General features: G+C 36.5%; 1 protein-coding gene across 1 annotated transcript in view; it reads left to right on the forward strand.

Annotated features, from left to right (window-relative positions):
• The window catches only part of LOC147065890 (dynein axonemal heavy chain 7-like), a 119,110-nt gene that overhangs the window by 39,601 nt on the left and 63,285 nt on the right, over nucleotides 1-16,224 (forward strand). The window contains exons 32-37 of the mRNA XM_085955678.1: nucleotides 5,689-5,868; nucleotides 6,303-6,434; nucleotides 8,042-8,263; nucleotides 11,526-11,723; nucleotides 12,958-13,081; nucleotides 15,119-15,294. Of these exons, the coding sequence (XP_085811804.1) occupies nucleotides 5,689-5,868; nucleotides 6,303-6,434; nucleotides 8,042-8,263; nucleotides 11,526-11,723; nucleotides 12,958-13,081; nucleotides 15,119-15,294 (1,032 nt within the window). The remainder of the gene's footprint in view (nucleotides 1-5,688; nucleotides 5,869-6,302; nucleotides 6,435-8,041; nucleotides 8,264-11,525; nucleotides 11,724-12,957; nucleotides 13,082-15,118; nucleotides 15,295-16,224) is intronic.

Below are 16,224 nucleotides of genomic sequence, written 5' to 3' on the forward strand. Positions count from 1 at the left end.
GGACAAGGTTTTTTTGCAAATGAAGAAGTCATCGATCGGACAAATGCTTATTTTGAGGACCTTCCGAAAACTTATTTTTCTGACGGTTTAAAAAAAATTGAGAAACGTCTAACCAAGTGTATTGAGCTCCAAGGAGATTATGTTGAGAAATAAAAAAAAAATACAAAAATAAAAACTGTTTTAATGCTTTTTTCTAAAGAATTATTGTCCCACCCTCGTACCATCTAAATACAATTTAGACGCCTGTACACGCAAATAATGTTACTCGATCACCTCTCAGATCAGCCTCTGCTGCTTCCAGTTTTTTTGTTTGAATACTTTGGAACAATAATATCCATGCAACTAGTGAGAAAATTACGCTGTATCTCAAGATCTTCCTGTAGTAACAGAGTTACAACAGTATTTTTTTGAAAAGTATTGTTTTAGTTTTTTAGAAAGCTTCTTGTAAAATACTGTCGTAACTTAGTTACAACACTATTTTATTATCGATTTAACAGTTTTCGGAAAGTAATGTACTGTATTAAGTGCTTTCTTTCTGACACTATTTGAGTTTGAGATACGACGGTATTTTATTAAAATAGCAAAAAAAAATACGAATCCAATCACATCCATAACTCGAAAACGCCCATTTCAGACTTACGACAGTATCTTACTGGGGGTGCGACTTGTTTGGGCAGCTAAACATATCAAAAATGTTTGAAATGTACTGTGATATGCAAACGGAAAAAAATATGATTCCTATGTCATATAGTGTGTATGCTTCAATTTTTAAAAACACCGGATATAAATTTAAAGTAGGTACCTAGCAAAAACACACGAAAAACTTGTGATACATACAATATTCAATTAAAATGTGCTACAGATTTACAAATAAAACAAAAATTGGAAATCGACAAGTTTGCAAGTGGCAGATAAAGGCTGTGAATTAAAAAAAAAAAGATAAGACCAAAGCTCTCCAATCTGAAGGTATAATTGCTTTTTTAGCATTCGACCTGCAGCAGTGTTTACCATGCCTTCTCTTAACTCAAATATAGTGGACTGTAAAAAGCAATTGTACACATATAATTTGACCGTAAGAAATTGCACATCGAACCAAACCTCATGTTATATGTGGCACGAGGGAATAGCTGGGGGAGAAGAAAGGGAGCCAACAAAATAGCGTTTTGTTTAAAGTCTTCTGAATACCTTAAGTCCAACTGTTGAAAGTGTTATTGCATCCTCTGATTCTTGTCCGGGACAAAATAAAAATAACATAATAACTGCAGCTCTATCTTACTTTATAAGTACACTAGCTGACCCGGCGAACTTCGTACCGCCTCAGAATCACTAATCTTGTGTTAACTTATTAGCTGAATTAAAATACTCAAAATGAATTAAGTTCAATAAATGTGCAAAAATCAAATCAAAATGAAATAGATTACATAGTTTTGGTTGGTTCAGATTTCGAAGCATGATAACTACCAAGTCAATCTTCAGTTGTAAATTGTGCGGTGGCAAGCCAGGCAAATCCAATAAGTTTAAAAATTCAGTTGGATAGTTGGTTGCTTCGTCTTCGTTTATTACACAGTCGATAGATTTGAAGGAATGCATTGGACCATCGATTTGATTTTGAATTGTGAAGTTTAAGTGATCCACATCTTTGTTCTTTGCCGCAAAAATTGCTCGTTCACTCAACCAATTGTGATTTTTGTGGTTAGCAATGACGTTCGGGAACAATTTATTGATGAGGTCGTCCTTCGCTGAGACGAAATTTCAAAAATTCAGCGGAAAGGAAATCAATCCGTTGGATTCGTCGACAGGAATACGGCAGTTACCGATAGTCAGCAATTGCTTAGAGAAATCTTCGGCAGATGGATCGTTTAGCAATGCAACTCGCATGTTCGTCGTCAGCTGAAGTTTCTTCACATAGCGCCACAGACTCTATGATTTGAGGCAAGCGTTCATTTCATCGGCAGCGGTCGATCTTGGAATGACTGGTAGTGTTTGGCGGAAATTGCCAGATAGTAGAATCATTGCGCCTCCAAAACATCTTGAGTAATTGCGCAGATCTATCATAGTTCGATTGAGTGCTGCCAATGCGCATTTGTGCGCCATTGTGCATTCATCCCAAGTGATGATTTTACTTGCTACCAAAACTTTGGCCATTGCTGAGTGTTTCGCAATACTGCTTGTCGGTGTTTCAGTCGTTTGAAGGTTTAATGGCAATTTCAACGCTAAATGAGCCGTTCGGCATCCTTTTAACAATGTGGCCGCTATCCCAGAAGAAGCAACTGCTACAAAAATTTCGGATCTCGCACAAACAATGGCCAAAATCAATGAGAAGAGACATGAGAAATGTCTTCCCAGTTCCACCAGGCGCATCGAGGAAAAATAAACCACCATTTCCATCATCAATTGCCTTCATTAACGTATCGTACACTTCCTTCTGTTGGGGGTTCAACATTGGTACATTCGATCGAACCGATAGGTTCAATGCATCTCGATCATATCCACGTTCACATTCCAATTCTCGATTAAAAGCGTCATTCATTCCACTATGTGGCGTTGACATTCCTAACTTGACTAATAAACTGCCGCACATGAGATAACACATGTATTTGATCAAAAGCAAAGCCTGGTTATGTATCTCCTCATTCACTCGAGATAGGGATTCTCTGAACTGACACGAATTCGATGTAAAATGTCTTCTGACATGTCATCCTTGTACTTGTTCCACAGTTCAGGTGGATTTGATGGGAAGCATGTCCAAATAATGATAGCAAATAATGTGCGTATCTGACTTGAAGATGCAGAAACAATTGCTACAGCGATTTTCATGTCCCAATGAATATCGTTTTCCATCATACCATCAACAACCGCAAGTAGAAGCATTCGTCATTCTTCGGATGAACTGTGTAAATGCGACCAAGAGCATCATTAGAATGCACATCCGGATGATCAGGAACCGCATCGCCTTGCTTCCGACGTTGAAATTTCTTCGATGAAGCATTCCAAGTGTAATAACGTGGCATCTCAGAGTAGAGCAACGTTCGTGCAAACGGATCGCTTTGACAAATTGAAAAGAAACTGGTCAATGTTGTCGTTGGAGGTGTTACAGCACGTTGAGCAACATTCGATGCATTAAAATAAACTCGTTGACCATTTTTCAGATGCATCGCCAAATGTACAGCAGTGGGATGACGTTCATGAATGGGGAATGAGAAAATATGCCAAATTGCTTCATTGCAGCTCACATATTGACAAACTTGATAGTGCGTGATTTCATCGTTGGTATTGGGAGTTTGAACGCCAAAAACCACAATATCGCTGCCTTTGGTGACATATTTGCAGATGTATTTGATGTACTTTACTGAATTGTAATACTCATGTATCAGAGATGGCGGTGTATACGGATTTTTTTTGTGATTTTCTTACTTTTCCAATGCGCAGGAAGCTTCTCGAGGCCGAGACGAACAAAAAAAATTCACCGAAATCAGTCAATCAGTTCTATATCATCAATAGACATCATCAAAAAAGCCGTTTCATACGAAATGTATAAGAAAATGAATGTTCATCATAATTTCTTTTTCTGTGAATTTTCCGATGTTTTAATAGTTATTCTGCTATTCAGGGCGGAGACAAATCCAACAAATTAAAGATCATAAAAATAGGTCCAGCCGTTTTTGAGTTAAAAAATAAATGGTGTAATTAATCCGACTTTGTTTTATATAGATAGATAGATTAGATCTTCTGGCTCGCGGCATTGTAAATAACACTGGAAAATTAATCACACAATTCAAAATTACATAATGAAGCAGTTATCGATATGCGCACATTCACAAATTTGATAACCTCACAAAGTGAACATTTTAGAAGGCAACTTATTGTTTGAAAATCACGATCAAAATCGCTATTTGTCTACAACAAAGTCTTTCGGTATTATCTGAGGCTGAACTGAATCAACTGTCAAAAACGCCATGTTCATACTTTCTTTTGTTTGTTTGTTTATTGTTTCTGTCATGTATCAGAGATGGCGTTGTATACGGATTTAATTTTTTTGTGATTTTCTTTTGTTTTCGTATGCGCGAGCTCCATCTTTTAAATTCATCGATATCAGTCAAAAGCCGTTCGATACAAAATGTATGATAAAATGAATTTTCTTCATAATTTATTTGTTCCGTGATTTATCCAATGTTTTAATAGTTATTCTGCTATTCGGGGCGGAGAAAAATCCAACAAATCAAAGATCATAAAAATCGGTCCAGCCGTTCTTGAGTTATAAATGGTGTAACTAACCCGACTTTGTTTTATATATATATAGATTACCAACTATCCAGGTCATGGATCATAAATATTTGCTCCCAGGCTATACGTGACTTGAATGTGACACTGACCATTCACGAATTGAAAAAGCCAAGAAAACTTCCAACATAGAAATTAATATTGCCCATGATTGGTATCAGTTTGTTAGAACAGTAAGGGGCAAGAAATTTTTTATTGTTAAAGAGATGTCTCAGGATGAGATTTACAATTATTTAAGCCTTCTTTTTAATCAACTGGTGAAGCGAAAAATTAATACAGTTGGAGAAAATATCGTTTGGAACAAAATAAGATGGTTCAGGTATCAGAAGGAGTTTGGTTTAATAAAATTTAAATATCCATTAAACGAAGATGACCCATTTCTTTAACTTGATTTACGCCATACAACAAGAGAAAGAAGGAATATTGTTAATAAATTAAGCAATGCTATAACAGTCCTCTGCCAATTAATCAATCTAAGAAAGATGACTTCATCAGTTTATTGCCATTGATAGATCCGGTTTATCATCCATTTGATATAAATTTTAATACCTGTTAATTTTTTTATATAAATACTATAAGTAATACTCTTAAACAACTATTTACCAATTATTATTATCACTGTTAGTTTAATTTTATCATGTTTTCATTTAATTTCCATGCTCTTGTTTTAATTTCATAAGTTTTCTATACTAAAACATGTATTATTGTAAATGATATGTCAAAATGTTGAAAATATTTTTATGCCAAAACCTCATATGTCATTAAATGCTCAATAACTCATTGAATTACTTGATTTTCTTATTTTATTAAATATATTTTAAAACTATACTAGTTTTTTTATAATAATAACATTAAACAATCCAATTTTCTTCATATCCTGATTTGTGACACTTCTTTAAACCTTAAAAACCTTCTCCTGTAAAATGCGAAAAAATGACTTATATGCTTCTGCCATATAGGTACGGAATTACAACCAACTTACTGTAATTGTTACAATAAGTGCTAATACTTTGATACAAAAAATGAAAAACTATCCTCGATAGCTGCTGATAGCGGCCGACAGCAGTCTTGTGTATCGAATAGATGTGCTGGAGCGTATATATCGCTCTTGTAGCATTCCTGAAAATTATGGCAGGGTTGGTCACGATGATAGAGTCCATGGCGATTTGCCACCTTGTCTGGTTACGAGTTCTAGTGTGCGCTTGTGATGTGGCTTTACTAATATATTTCTCTAATTCGGCAGAAATATCAATTTTCATAATTCAAACACTTAGTACATTTAGCTTCTATCTGATAGTCATACATACCCCTTGAGCAACCAGCATTTGGTCTTCACACAATACAGTGGTGACCTACTTATGATTCTGATTTGGTTGTTCGTTTAATAATCAGTGTTGTTTGTTTTAGGTTTCACGGTGTGGGATGATCTACATGGAACCCTGCGGTCTGGGTTGGGAGCCTTTGGTCGACTCTTGGCTGAACACATTACCGCCAGCTCTACACGACATAAACAAACAAAACATTCGCCAGCTCTTTCACAGGTTTTGTCCCCCGCTACTCTGGCTACTTAGGTCTGGAGGTGCCAAGGTACGGTAAAATCACATTCAGTATTAATTAATATCAATGAACCTTTGTTAAGGAGCCTAGGCTCTTTATATGAAAGATTCATTGTTGGCGTAGCGGGAGGATACCACTCCGATGTTTTTTCAAACTTTTGCCTTTAATTATCTCAGAAACTAGATCAGCAGCATAAGTATATTTTTTTACATTTTTATTTGGAAACGGAACATAAAGATTTCTGATCAATAGCACCAATAAGAATTTTGCGTGGTAAAGAAATCGTCCGCTGGCAGAATGCCGCCCCACACAACCTTTGAACTTTGCACTATAAGTTTCCATTGTATTTTTTGTGAGTGGTCGCGACATTCACCAAATTGACACCCGCACCGTTGCTCGTCCTCGTTCTGTGGGTATTCCACCTGAGAATTCATTTTAGTTGATGTAATGTGATGTGCTTTCAGGAAATGTATACGACTTCAGATTCGAATCTTGTAAAAGCGGCAATGAACGTATTTGATTCATTTATGGACGATTTTCTGGATGAGAAGTTCATGGTTAACCGCAGTGAACTAGACGTTAGGGCACAACTCGAGGTCAGTAGAATCAATATGTACAATCTACTTTTTCTTATTAAGTATTATCTCCATTACAAAGCCTTACAATCATCACAGTAAACTCAACCTTTGAGACCGCTGACTGGAATAATGAGAATGTGTCTTTCCGAAACCAAATCCTTAGATTCCTCAGCCATGATATTTGCACCTCTTTTTCGAGGAGTTTCCCCTGTATAATAAGTTATTCAGATGGTAGTTTTCAAAATACTGCAGTCTTTTGCAATAAAGTATTTATCGATATAACTTCTTTTTCATTCTCTTCACTTAAAATTTATTTATTTATTTTAGATTACATAGTAATATGTATATACCTGGCGAACATTCCAAATTACAAATTTAAGACATTCACAATATGACATGAGAAAATAATGGAAATAAGTAACAGTACCTATTAACAATATTTAAGAGCCAAAGTGCTGTGTGATGGTCAAAAATTAAGAATGTATCGTATCTAAGTTATTGTAATTAAATTATTAAATCTACCTTAACCTAAATAATCTGTAGACTTTCTAGGAAAAACGTATTTGTCATTATGATACCTTTTCTTTTCTCATGTTAGAAAATAACATTATGAAGAGTGTGCACGAACAACGATGTATGGCACACTTTGGGCGTAAGTGAGTTATGAATAGAACATTGTGAATGAATGTGTTTTAGTATTAAAAACACCACTAGATGGTAAATCTAGTTGGTAAAAAACTGCTTTACCGACGAACAACGATAAATATCGAATTTTACCCACGAATAATGATGAATAGTACAAACATGGCGGACCCGAGTGGTGTTTTTTGTCGCCGGGTGGCTTAAATCATTTAAATAGGAGTAGAAAATGCAAGATAAACATACAAGATTGGAAGGATGTTAAAAGAAAAACACTTGCTGGGAAATGATATTATACTTCTAAGAAAGGAGTCGTAATACCAGGGAAACAACCTCCAAAAGAAATGAGTAGAATAATGATGAATGTCACAAATACATGACCTATTTTCTTAGACTAATCCTTAGTTGATTAATCATGCACGAGAACAACGCTGTACGGCACATACTGTCCATTGTTGTTCTCGTATAAAAAAATTATTCACAAGAACAACGCTATAAGGCACATGCTGTTATTATTCTCCTACAGGTATTTTTATTTATGATTTTTTAATTAATTTGATTATTTTCATAATAAATTATTGTTGAATTGTGTTCCCTGTATGAACAACTACATCTTTGAAATAAAATACATTAACAAAATCCGTTAATAATAATTTTATTTACGTTTTATTCATTCCTCAACATTTTGCAAATGTGCCATTTATCGTTGTTCTTGCACACTCTTCTTGATCACTACATAAAATAATATATTAATACAATAAAAGAGTATTATTGTAAACATTATCGTGATCAGATGTCCGTGGTTATGTCATGGGCTCGTGTATAACGGCTAAAGTCTTCGAAATAATTCGCAAAACTACCATCAACGTCCTTTATTCGAATGTAAAAAATATTAAAAAGAAATAATCTTGTATGAAAATTACCTTACACTTACACCGCGAGTCAATGTGAGCCATCAATTCATTATAATCATTGTCTGTTTGTAGGGTGTATTCTTCTTTTCGGCGATTTGGTCAATCGGTGCGACTCTGGAAGCCACCAGCCGCCCCAAGTTTGATCTCATGTTTCGAGGACTGCTAGAGAAGGAATTCCCGCAGAGCACTAAAGATACCTTTGGCTATCCATTTCCCATTAACAAACCGGCGAAGAATTACATATTCTCCATACCAAAGGACGGCTTGGTCTATGATTACAGATACATTAAAGAGGTATAAATTCTTACTGCATTGTCAGTCATATTATATAATTAAATTACTTTTTCTTATTGATTAATTAAAATAGTAAAAATCACTAAAAATGTGGCCTACACTTAACGATGGTCACTTGGTAGAGCGTCCAACTCTGAAGCAGCATGTCACAGGTTCGATCCCACAGTTGGCAAAAAAGCATGTTGTTTGTTCAATGTATGTTTGATTCAGTCCAATGGATTGAGAGAATGGCTAACAACCATGTAACATTATAAAAAACACATATGTGTATGTGTGTGTACCTACAATGTTAAACATCCGACTAGCTCAGAAACAAATGCAGCGGTAAAGCCTATGACCCCAAATCCCTGTAAGAAGCAAACCTACTTATTTACTTGGTCGTGGAGACCGTTGCATATGTTCATAATGTCTTCAAGCTTCCAGTACTCCTTTTAAGAATGTTAGGTAATTATAATGAATAGTAAGAGGGCGCCATCAATGCCCAGATTCCTCCAACTGCGCGTACCATACACGGGGGACAAATCAAGGCAAAGAATTAAAATAATAAGATTGGTTTAATAGGTTCCGAGACCGGACACATTAGATTTATTAAAAACAAGAAGTAGCAATATTATCACGCGGCACAACCGCCAAAGTATATTAATAAAGGGTTACAATTGAGATCGAACAAATGCCATACATAATACAACGAGAACTAGAGTTTCTGTGAGGAGTTATTAAAGATTAAAAAAACAAGAAGCTAATCCTAAACAAGGTGATACAATAAATACCGGTTGAGAATCGACGTCCATCTTGTGCGGCTGGCGTCCGAGACCGGCACGCACGATTCGTTCAAAACTGGACTTCACTGGTTCCCCTCCGGATGATGACTGCCGCGATATCCACGCGCACGTAATCGGCGTCCCACGCGCAGGAATACCAACGTCAAGATCCATGCCGCTCAGTCTGGCATGTTAACCGCGTTAAATTTCTGAGGCAAAATGTTGCCATCCATGTTCATAACGTATTTATTCCAGAGTACGAGAATAAATTACGTTACAACCATTACCCACATTGTTTTTGTTAATATAACCTCCACACTGTGGCAACCCATAGAATATTATACCCCGTTTACACGTGCATGGATTTGCTGCTGACAGTACGTATTATTGTGGCCATAGCAAGAAATACACGTGTAAATATGTTTGAAAAAAGGTCGGTAGCTTCTGAATTTTCAGGCGACAGTTGGGATTTGTTCTACATCTGCGCCTGCGCAATAGAATGATAGTAACGAACCTGCCGGCAAAAAAACAAACTACACCTCACAGACTCATTTTGAAGTTAAACGATTTTCGTGACCTGTCAAATAGTACTATAAAATGACAACATCGCGTCTCGCTTACTCTTGAAGAATGAGATTCACGAGACAGTCAGCACTTTTATTTGTAAACAGTTATTATCGTGATAGTTTAAAATACACACTATTGCTGCAAGTTAATCCATACACGCGTATAGGCGCTTTTATGCTTTATTGAAAATACATAAATTAGAAAAGCAAGTACAAGAATGCCACAACAAAAATTGAGCCCATATCCGGAAAACGAGCATTATCTTAAAAACACTGTTCAGAGATATTGGCGGTTAAACATTCCAGTTGGTTGTTGTGGAGATACACAGCATCAAAAATATTTAATTCTGATGAATAAAGGTAGTTTGAGTAATTGAGAACACGGTTTATTAATAAAAAAACTTTATTGGATAAACCACCATGTTTATAATAAAATATACGGTAACAAATTTAACGCTGTTTTTCCGTATAATATAAAATAATCGTACAACTCTGATTTTGATGGTTACATCCTTTACCCTAAGTGAGTCACTTGCAGTGATATCTACATCAGGTCCATTTCCAACATTCATTGGGATAAATTCCAATATATTTTTTAACCAATCAGCACTTTGTTGGCTTCACAAAAAGCAAACAAGACAAAATGTCTTCTATTTACTTTGCATCCCTTTGGATTTTATTTCCCATTTCCCAAAACTTGGAAAATAAATTATATTGTTCAATGGCTGAAAAAAATATATTGCACAACTTCTGACAGCACTTACCCACATACATCAAAGTATATTTTCTTGATAATCTTTTCTTTAAAAGTTTTATAATTTTGACCACTATTCGTTTTTGACATAAGAATAAGCCAGCTCGCACATCACAACTCGCCTTGTGTGCCTGACTGCCATAAATCAAAACTTCCGAGAACGGGCAGCCGGTGTTCCATGATACAACCTCGCACATCTGCCTAGCGATATCGACATTCGCCGCATCGCGGCTGCTCCGAACGCGGCGACAGTCTGGAGAGAAATGGCCGATTGTGCGGCTGTGCGCATGCGCGGAGTCGATATTCGCCGGACATCGACATGCAGGCTTTGGCCAATGCAACTCGACGCATGTTGCAGCGTTGCAGAGTCGCAGTTGCATCGACCAATCTGCGAAGCTCCATTTGATAACGTTTATTTCTTGGTTTACGATGACGTCACATCGACAAATTTGTCGTAAGACGCATGCGGCGAGTTCTGATGTGCAAGCCCACTTAGTTTCATCAATGACACGCCTTTTTTAGAACAAATAGATTATACTCTGAAGAGTAAAAAAATATTTATCGCAACAACAAATGGAAATGCTGCGAACGTCCGTAAGCACGAATTGTGTGTACAGTGCCGCAAATTTATCTGAAGAATTGATAGGGGAACCACAGTCGAAAACTACCCAATCAAAACTCGCAACTGGATAGAATCTGACATTCAATATGGCGTCCATATGGGTTCTAGTAGCTCCATTTTTGACCATTATTCAGATAAGTTGGTTGGGCTGTGTGTCGTGTACGGCATAGATATTATGGTATACGAATAAACAGCGTGCAACGCGTGGTCAGTTTGGACTGCCTACTGCCACCTATTGTTAGAATATAAAAGTAATATTTGGTGAGTGCATGCATAGGTGTATGCCGCGTAATTTAAACCGATTTACCAAAAACAGCGTTATCGCGATAATGCTCGTTTTCCGGATATGGGCTCAATTTAGACCAATCTGACATAATCCATAAATCAATTAATGTAATAATGTTATTTCCTTGATTTTAATGGTAAAGATGATGGTCATTTCTTGATGAATTTTTGAAGCATTCTCACACCATAGTATTGTAAAAATTCCCAAAGGAAGGCATTTGTGATTTTCGAGGTTTTGCCGAGAATTAATATTTTTTCATATTTTGTACGACAGGGTAAAGGAAAATGGAAGTCTTGGAGTGATGATCTCATAAGCGCACCGCCGATATCCCGTGACACAGCTGCTCACAATATTATTGTTACAACACTCGATACAGTCCGCTACTTGGCACTCTTCAAACTCCTTGTCTATCACAAAAAGGCTGTTATGATGGTGGGACCAACAGGAACCGGAAAGTCATCTTACATCATCGTGAGATATTTTTTTCATAATAATTAAATAATATATTTTAGAATAATTTGTTTTATAAGTATGTATAAAAATTATGAATTTATTTAGGACTTTTAGTCTTAGTAAACTTAGTTTTTTATCAAAGTTAAATTACCAGATAAGTTTTATAATAACTGAAGAATGCAGGAGAATAATTTATAATAGAGTTTCCATGAAACAATGTGTAGTTTGTATGCGAGTCAGACTGATTATTAAATTTCCAGGTAGGGTTTATATATTAAATATTTTAAGGTCACATGCTTCAGGGGTGGCACATTTTTTAAGAGTTCATTACACTATGATGGTTTCGAAGATATATGTGTTTATCTCATAGAAGTTATTTACCTTTACACAACTCTAAAGACTTTTCTCCAAATAATGGGAACTGAAATACCTAACGGGTGTGGAGAAACGGGCAACCGATCTCAAGTCGTCGCTGTAGGATTGGTGTGTCGAATAGACCAAATGTCAAATGTTCAGGAGACGAAAAACAGATTTGATTATCCTATATTTAAATACATGAAGGTATTTAAATTGTTTTTACAGCATATGAATGCTGTTTTCATTACAAAGCAATTTAAAGAAAAGGATGGTTCTGGTCCATTTAGATACAAAAAATCATTCTGCATTCAAAGGTCGATTTCGGCAAAAACGGATATTCGACAAACTAATCCTATATCGACAAAGTGTGGAAAAATATAGGATGAACTTAAACACGTGTTAAGAGTACGCTTGTATTTCGTTCTGATACCTGCTCTCGTTGTGTGGATTTGAAATTGTTACACACACTATTACACGTCTATAATGTGTGGTTAATTTTTGTAGGATACTCACACATTCAAAACCCTGTGTCAAAATGTAGTGTATTGGGTTATAGCCTATCGCAATTCTATTTATGTATTAATCTGTTCTGTGGTTTTCTCATCGCTAGAATAAACAAATAGATTGTTATGATTAAAAATTACTTAACTCATTTAGTGCTAACATTTATTATACATTTAGTACAAATAAGTATGATATCGATGTAGGAACATCATTTGAGGTAGGGTTATGTATAGATCTACCAGTATAAGTTGTCTGCTGAGTAGGGCGCCACATGCTAACATTTGACATATTATTCAATACTTTTTATACTGTGATGAGCTTAGGTCTAAATTCAAACATCGGTCGATTTATGATGGTACATATATCTATAAGAAACGCTCTGTTCTTGCAGGATTTTCTGATGCAGAAAGCTGATACTAAAATCTACAAAGCACTTACAATGGGATTCTCGGCGCAGACGTCCGCCAATCAGACGCAAGATATAATCATGGCAAAGCTGGATAAACGCAAGAAAGGTTAGTCTTCTTCATTAGGAACTCGTGGCTGAGAATCATGACTCGGATGATTTGGCGATCTGGCAGTATTCTACAAAGCTAACCTTCATCCCTCTTAGAATTCAGACTAAACTCAAATATCGCATTAGCTCATCAGATTGTCATCTTCCCAGATGACTATATGATGAAATAATTACAAGATAAAAAGAACTTTTTATATACAACGTTTTTAAATTTTCTGTTGAATTATTATGCTCAATATGCTCAAACTTGTACTTGATATGTAGTAAATAAAAAACAAACAAACTAACAAATATAGAATACTGAAATGTCATTTTGACATTTCATTTTGATTTCCATAGTAACGCACGTATATATTAATAATTTAGTTGCTAGGACCACCCCCTTAGCAACCAATAATAGTCTTTTAGTTTTTACGGATTTTTCTGAAATAACTTTCCATACAAAACAGCATTAACTGAAAATGAATTCAATTCTGCTTAAAGATGGCTAAAAGTATTAAAAGAATGCATTGGCATTGTGTTCTGATATTATATTCTAAAAGTTTCAAATATCTAGCTAGTCGGGAAGTTAGTTAAAAATCGATTGCAAGATTTGTACTGGACAAACAAGAATACTAGGTAATACAAACGTTGTAAAAAATGGAGAGTACTGTGTGCATAAACTGAGGAGAATCTGGAGTTCACTTACAATGGAATCATTGGTTCGTTTGATTAATCACGAAACTCTCAGCAGTCCGCCTTCGAGTAGACGGATTTTAATTGCTTCAGTAATGTTTTTGTTTTTTCAGATTGGTTGCAGTTTCGACATGGCATTTTTTGCTATTTTTATTTATCTGTGTGCTAGCAGCATACTGCGTTACTGCATGATATTATTACGATATATGATCATCCGTGCATAACAACTCCTCTCGCGTTGGTTTGAAAATCAACGCGAAGAAAACCAACGTCTTGTGCAATAGCACCTGTCCTGATCCAGATTTCCCTCTGATTAGCGATGGACAGAGCATCGAGAGCGTCGACAGCTTCAAGTACCTGGGGGTACACATCACGGGAGATGGCATTTTGCAGAAAGAGCTCGCTATCCGAATGGGAATGGCTGGAGCAACATTCAACTCGATGCGAAATGTCTGGGACTCACGATTGTACTCGGTCAAAACCAAATGCCGCCTATTCGACGCTTGCATTCTGACGGTGCTGCTTTACGGTAGCGAATCATGGCACCTTACGAAGGCTCAGAGCAACCGTATACTGAGCTTCGAAAATAGATGTTTGCGACGAATACTGGGTGTGCGGTGGTATGACTTTAGGAGCAACGAGGAGATAAGAGAACGTACCAAGCAGCCTCTCATCACGCTGAAAGTGAAGAGGCGACGTTGGACCTGGCTCGGCCACGTGCTGCGGATGCCAGAAGAGAACTTTAACCTGGCTTGCCTGTTCTTCAAGCCGACCGGATTCCGGCGTCCTGGAAGGCCGCTAAATACAATCTACAGAGTGTATACGGCGGAGCTACGGGATGCTGGTTTGACCTGGAACGAAGCAAGAAGACTGGCGAGCGACAGGGATTCTTGGAGGCGCCGCGTGGTGTCCATATGCTCCAGTTAAGGGGCGGATATGGGCAAAGAAGAAGAAGAAGAATGATCATCAGTTTTGTGTTGGATATGATTATATTTAGGCCCACCAATTTGCTTTATTTTTCAACCCGGTGGAGCAAGTTTATCATCTGTACGGGTGATTTTGCAATGTGCAATGCTGCATGTCTCAAATTGGAGAACTGTCTACTGATATAATATTCTTTTCAATGATTGTTTGTCGTAGATTGGATATATAAAAATTCCAAGTAATTTCTATTAGATTTTCAACGATTGAGAGATTTTTTTGATTTAATTCAATTGACCAATGCCGGAATTACCCATAAAACATATTCGAATAAACATAATTAGACAAACAAAATTGTTAAGCCAATTTTGTGATTAGGCAATTAGCCCATTCCATCAAATATAGTTATGATATTTTGTTTATATGTATAATATTTAAGGTGTCTTCGGTCCACCCATTGGTACTCAATGTGTTGTCTTTGTTGATGACGTATCGATGCCGCAAGCAGAGACGTACGGCGCTCAGCCTCCCATCGAAGTACTCCGCCAGGCTTTGGATCAAGGACTCTGGTACGACCGCAAGGATAATGTCGCCATGAAACTTATTGAAATACAGGTAAGATATTTGATTTCATCTTATTTATTCGTGCCCGTTGATTGAATAAATATGTATATGTGGGAGTAATTAATGAAGATTTTTATTACTTAAGGCCATGCATTAGTTGAGACACGGTCTAAAAAGATCGTTGCTAGGCGATGTGCGGATTGCGGGTCGCGGGTGCAAAAGACGCCTGTCAAACGAAATATTATTTCTCATATAAATCCAACATACGTCCATTTTATGTTCTGTTTATTATTCTATTAGTAACAATAATAATATATTCATTGACATGTTTTCTTTTTAAAGTAAATGGGTAACGTTTTTAGTCATCTTTACACGATTTTAGAATTAATTGGCCCGTCGCCATCACGCAGCAAAGTGACGTATGTCTGACTCGCCGTTCTCTCAATGAATGCGAAGCGAGTACAAAATTTCGTCGCGCGTACAGTTGAAAATTATTTGGCGTTTCACTGATGCGTCACCTTAATTTGCTTTACTCTCACAAGTTGATGTTCTTTTGTTTTGTGGGAAAGATGAGGTGTGTGGAGGGAGATAAAGTCGTAGTTGCTTGGAAATTTTGAGGAGGGAGTTTATCGACACAAGAATAAATAAATATAATGATAAAGATGACAGAGTAATGTTATAATCACGGTACGGATGCACTGATGAGATTGATGTTTTCGAGAGATTAATCTAATCGCGAGACTAGACTCGAGTGAATGACCGTTGACTATAACGAGTTATGAATCGTCCTTGCTATTTATACAAATGCAGTCCATACATTACAAGAGACATTGTCACAATTCAATAAATCATAATAGACACTATGTAGGTTATTGAGGAAATGCTGACAATCGCTTCCACCACTTTGTTTTGTTTTGACAACGAAACATAAATATTGAAGTGTGTCACACTTGTAATGCTGAGTGGTATGATTGCTATAGA

The sequence above is a fragment of the Rhyacophila brunnea genome, unplaced genomic scaffold, assembly GCF_057557595.1.
Source record: "Rhyacophila brunnea isolate RB1 unplaced genomic scaffold, BYU_Rbru_1.0 scaffold_5, whole genome shotgun sequence".
NCBI lineage: Eukaryota > Metazoa > Arthropoda > Insecta > Trichoptera > Rhyacophilidae > Rhyacophila > Rhyacophila brunnea.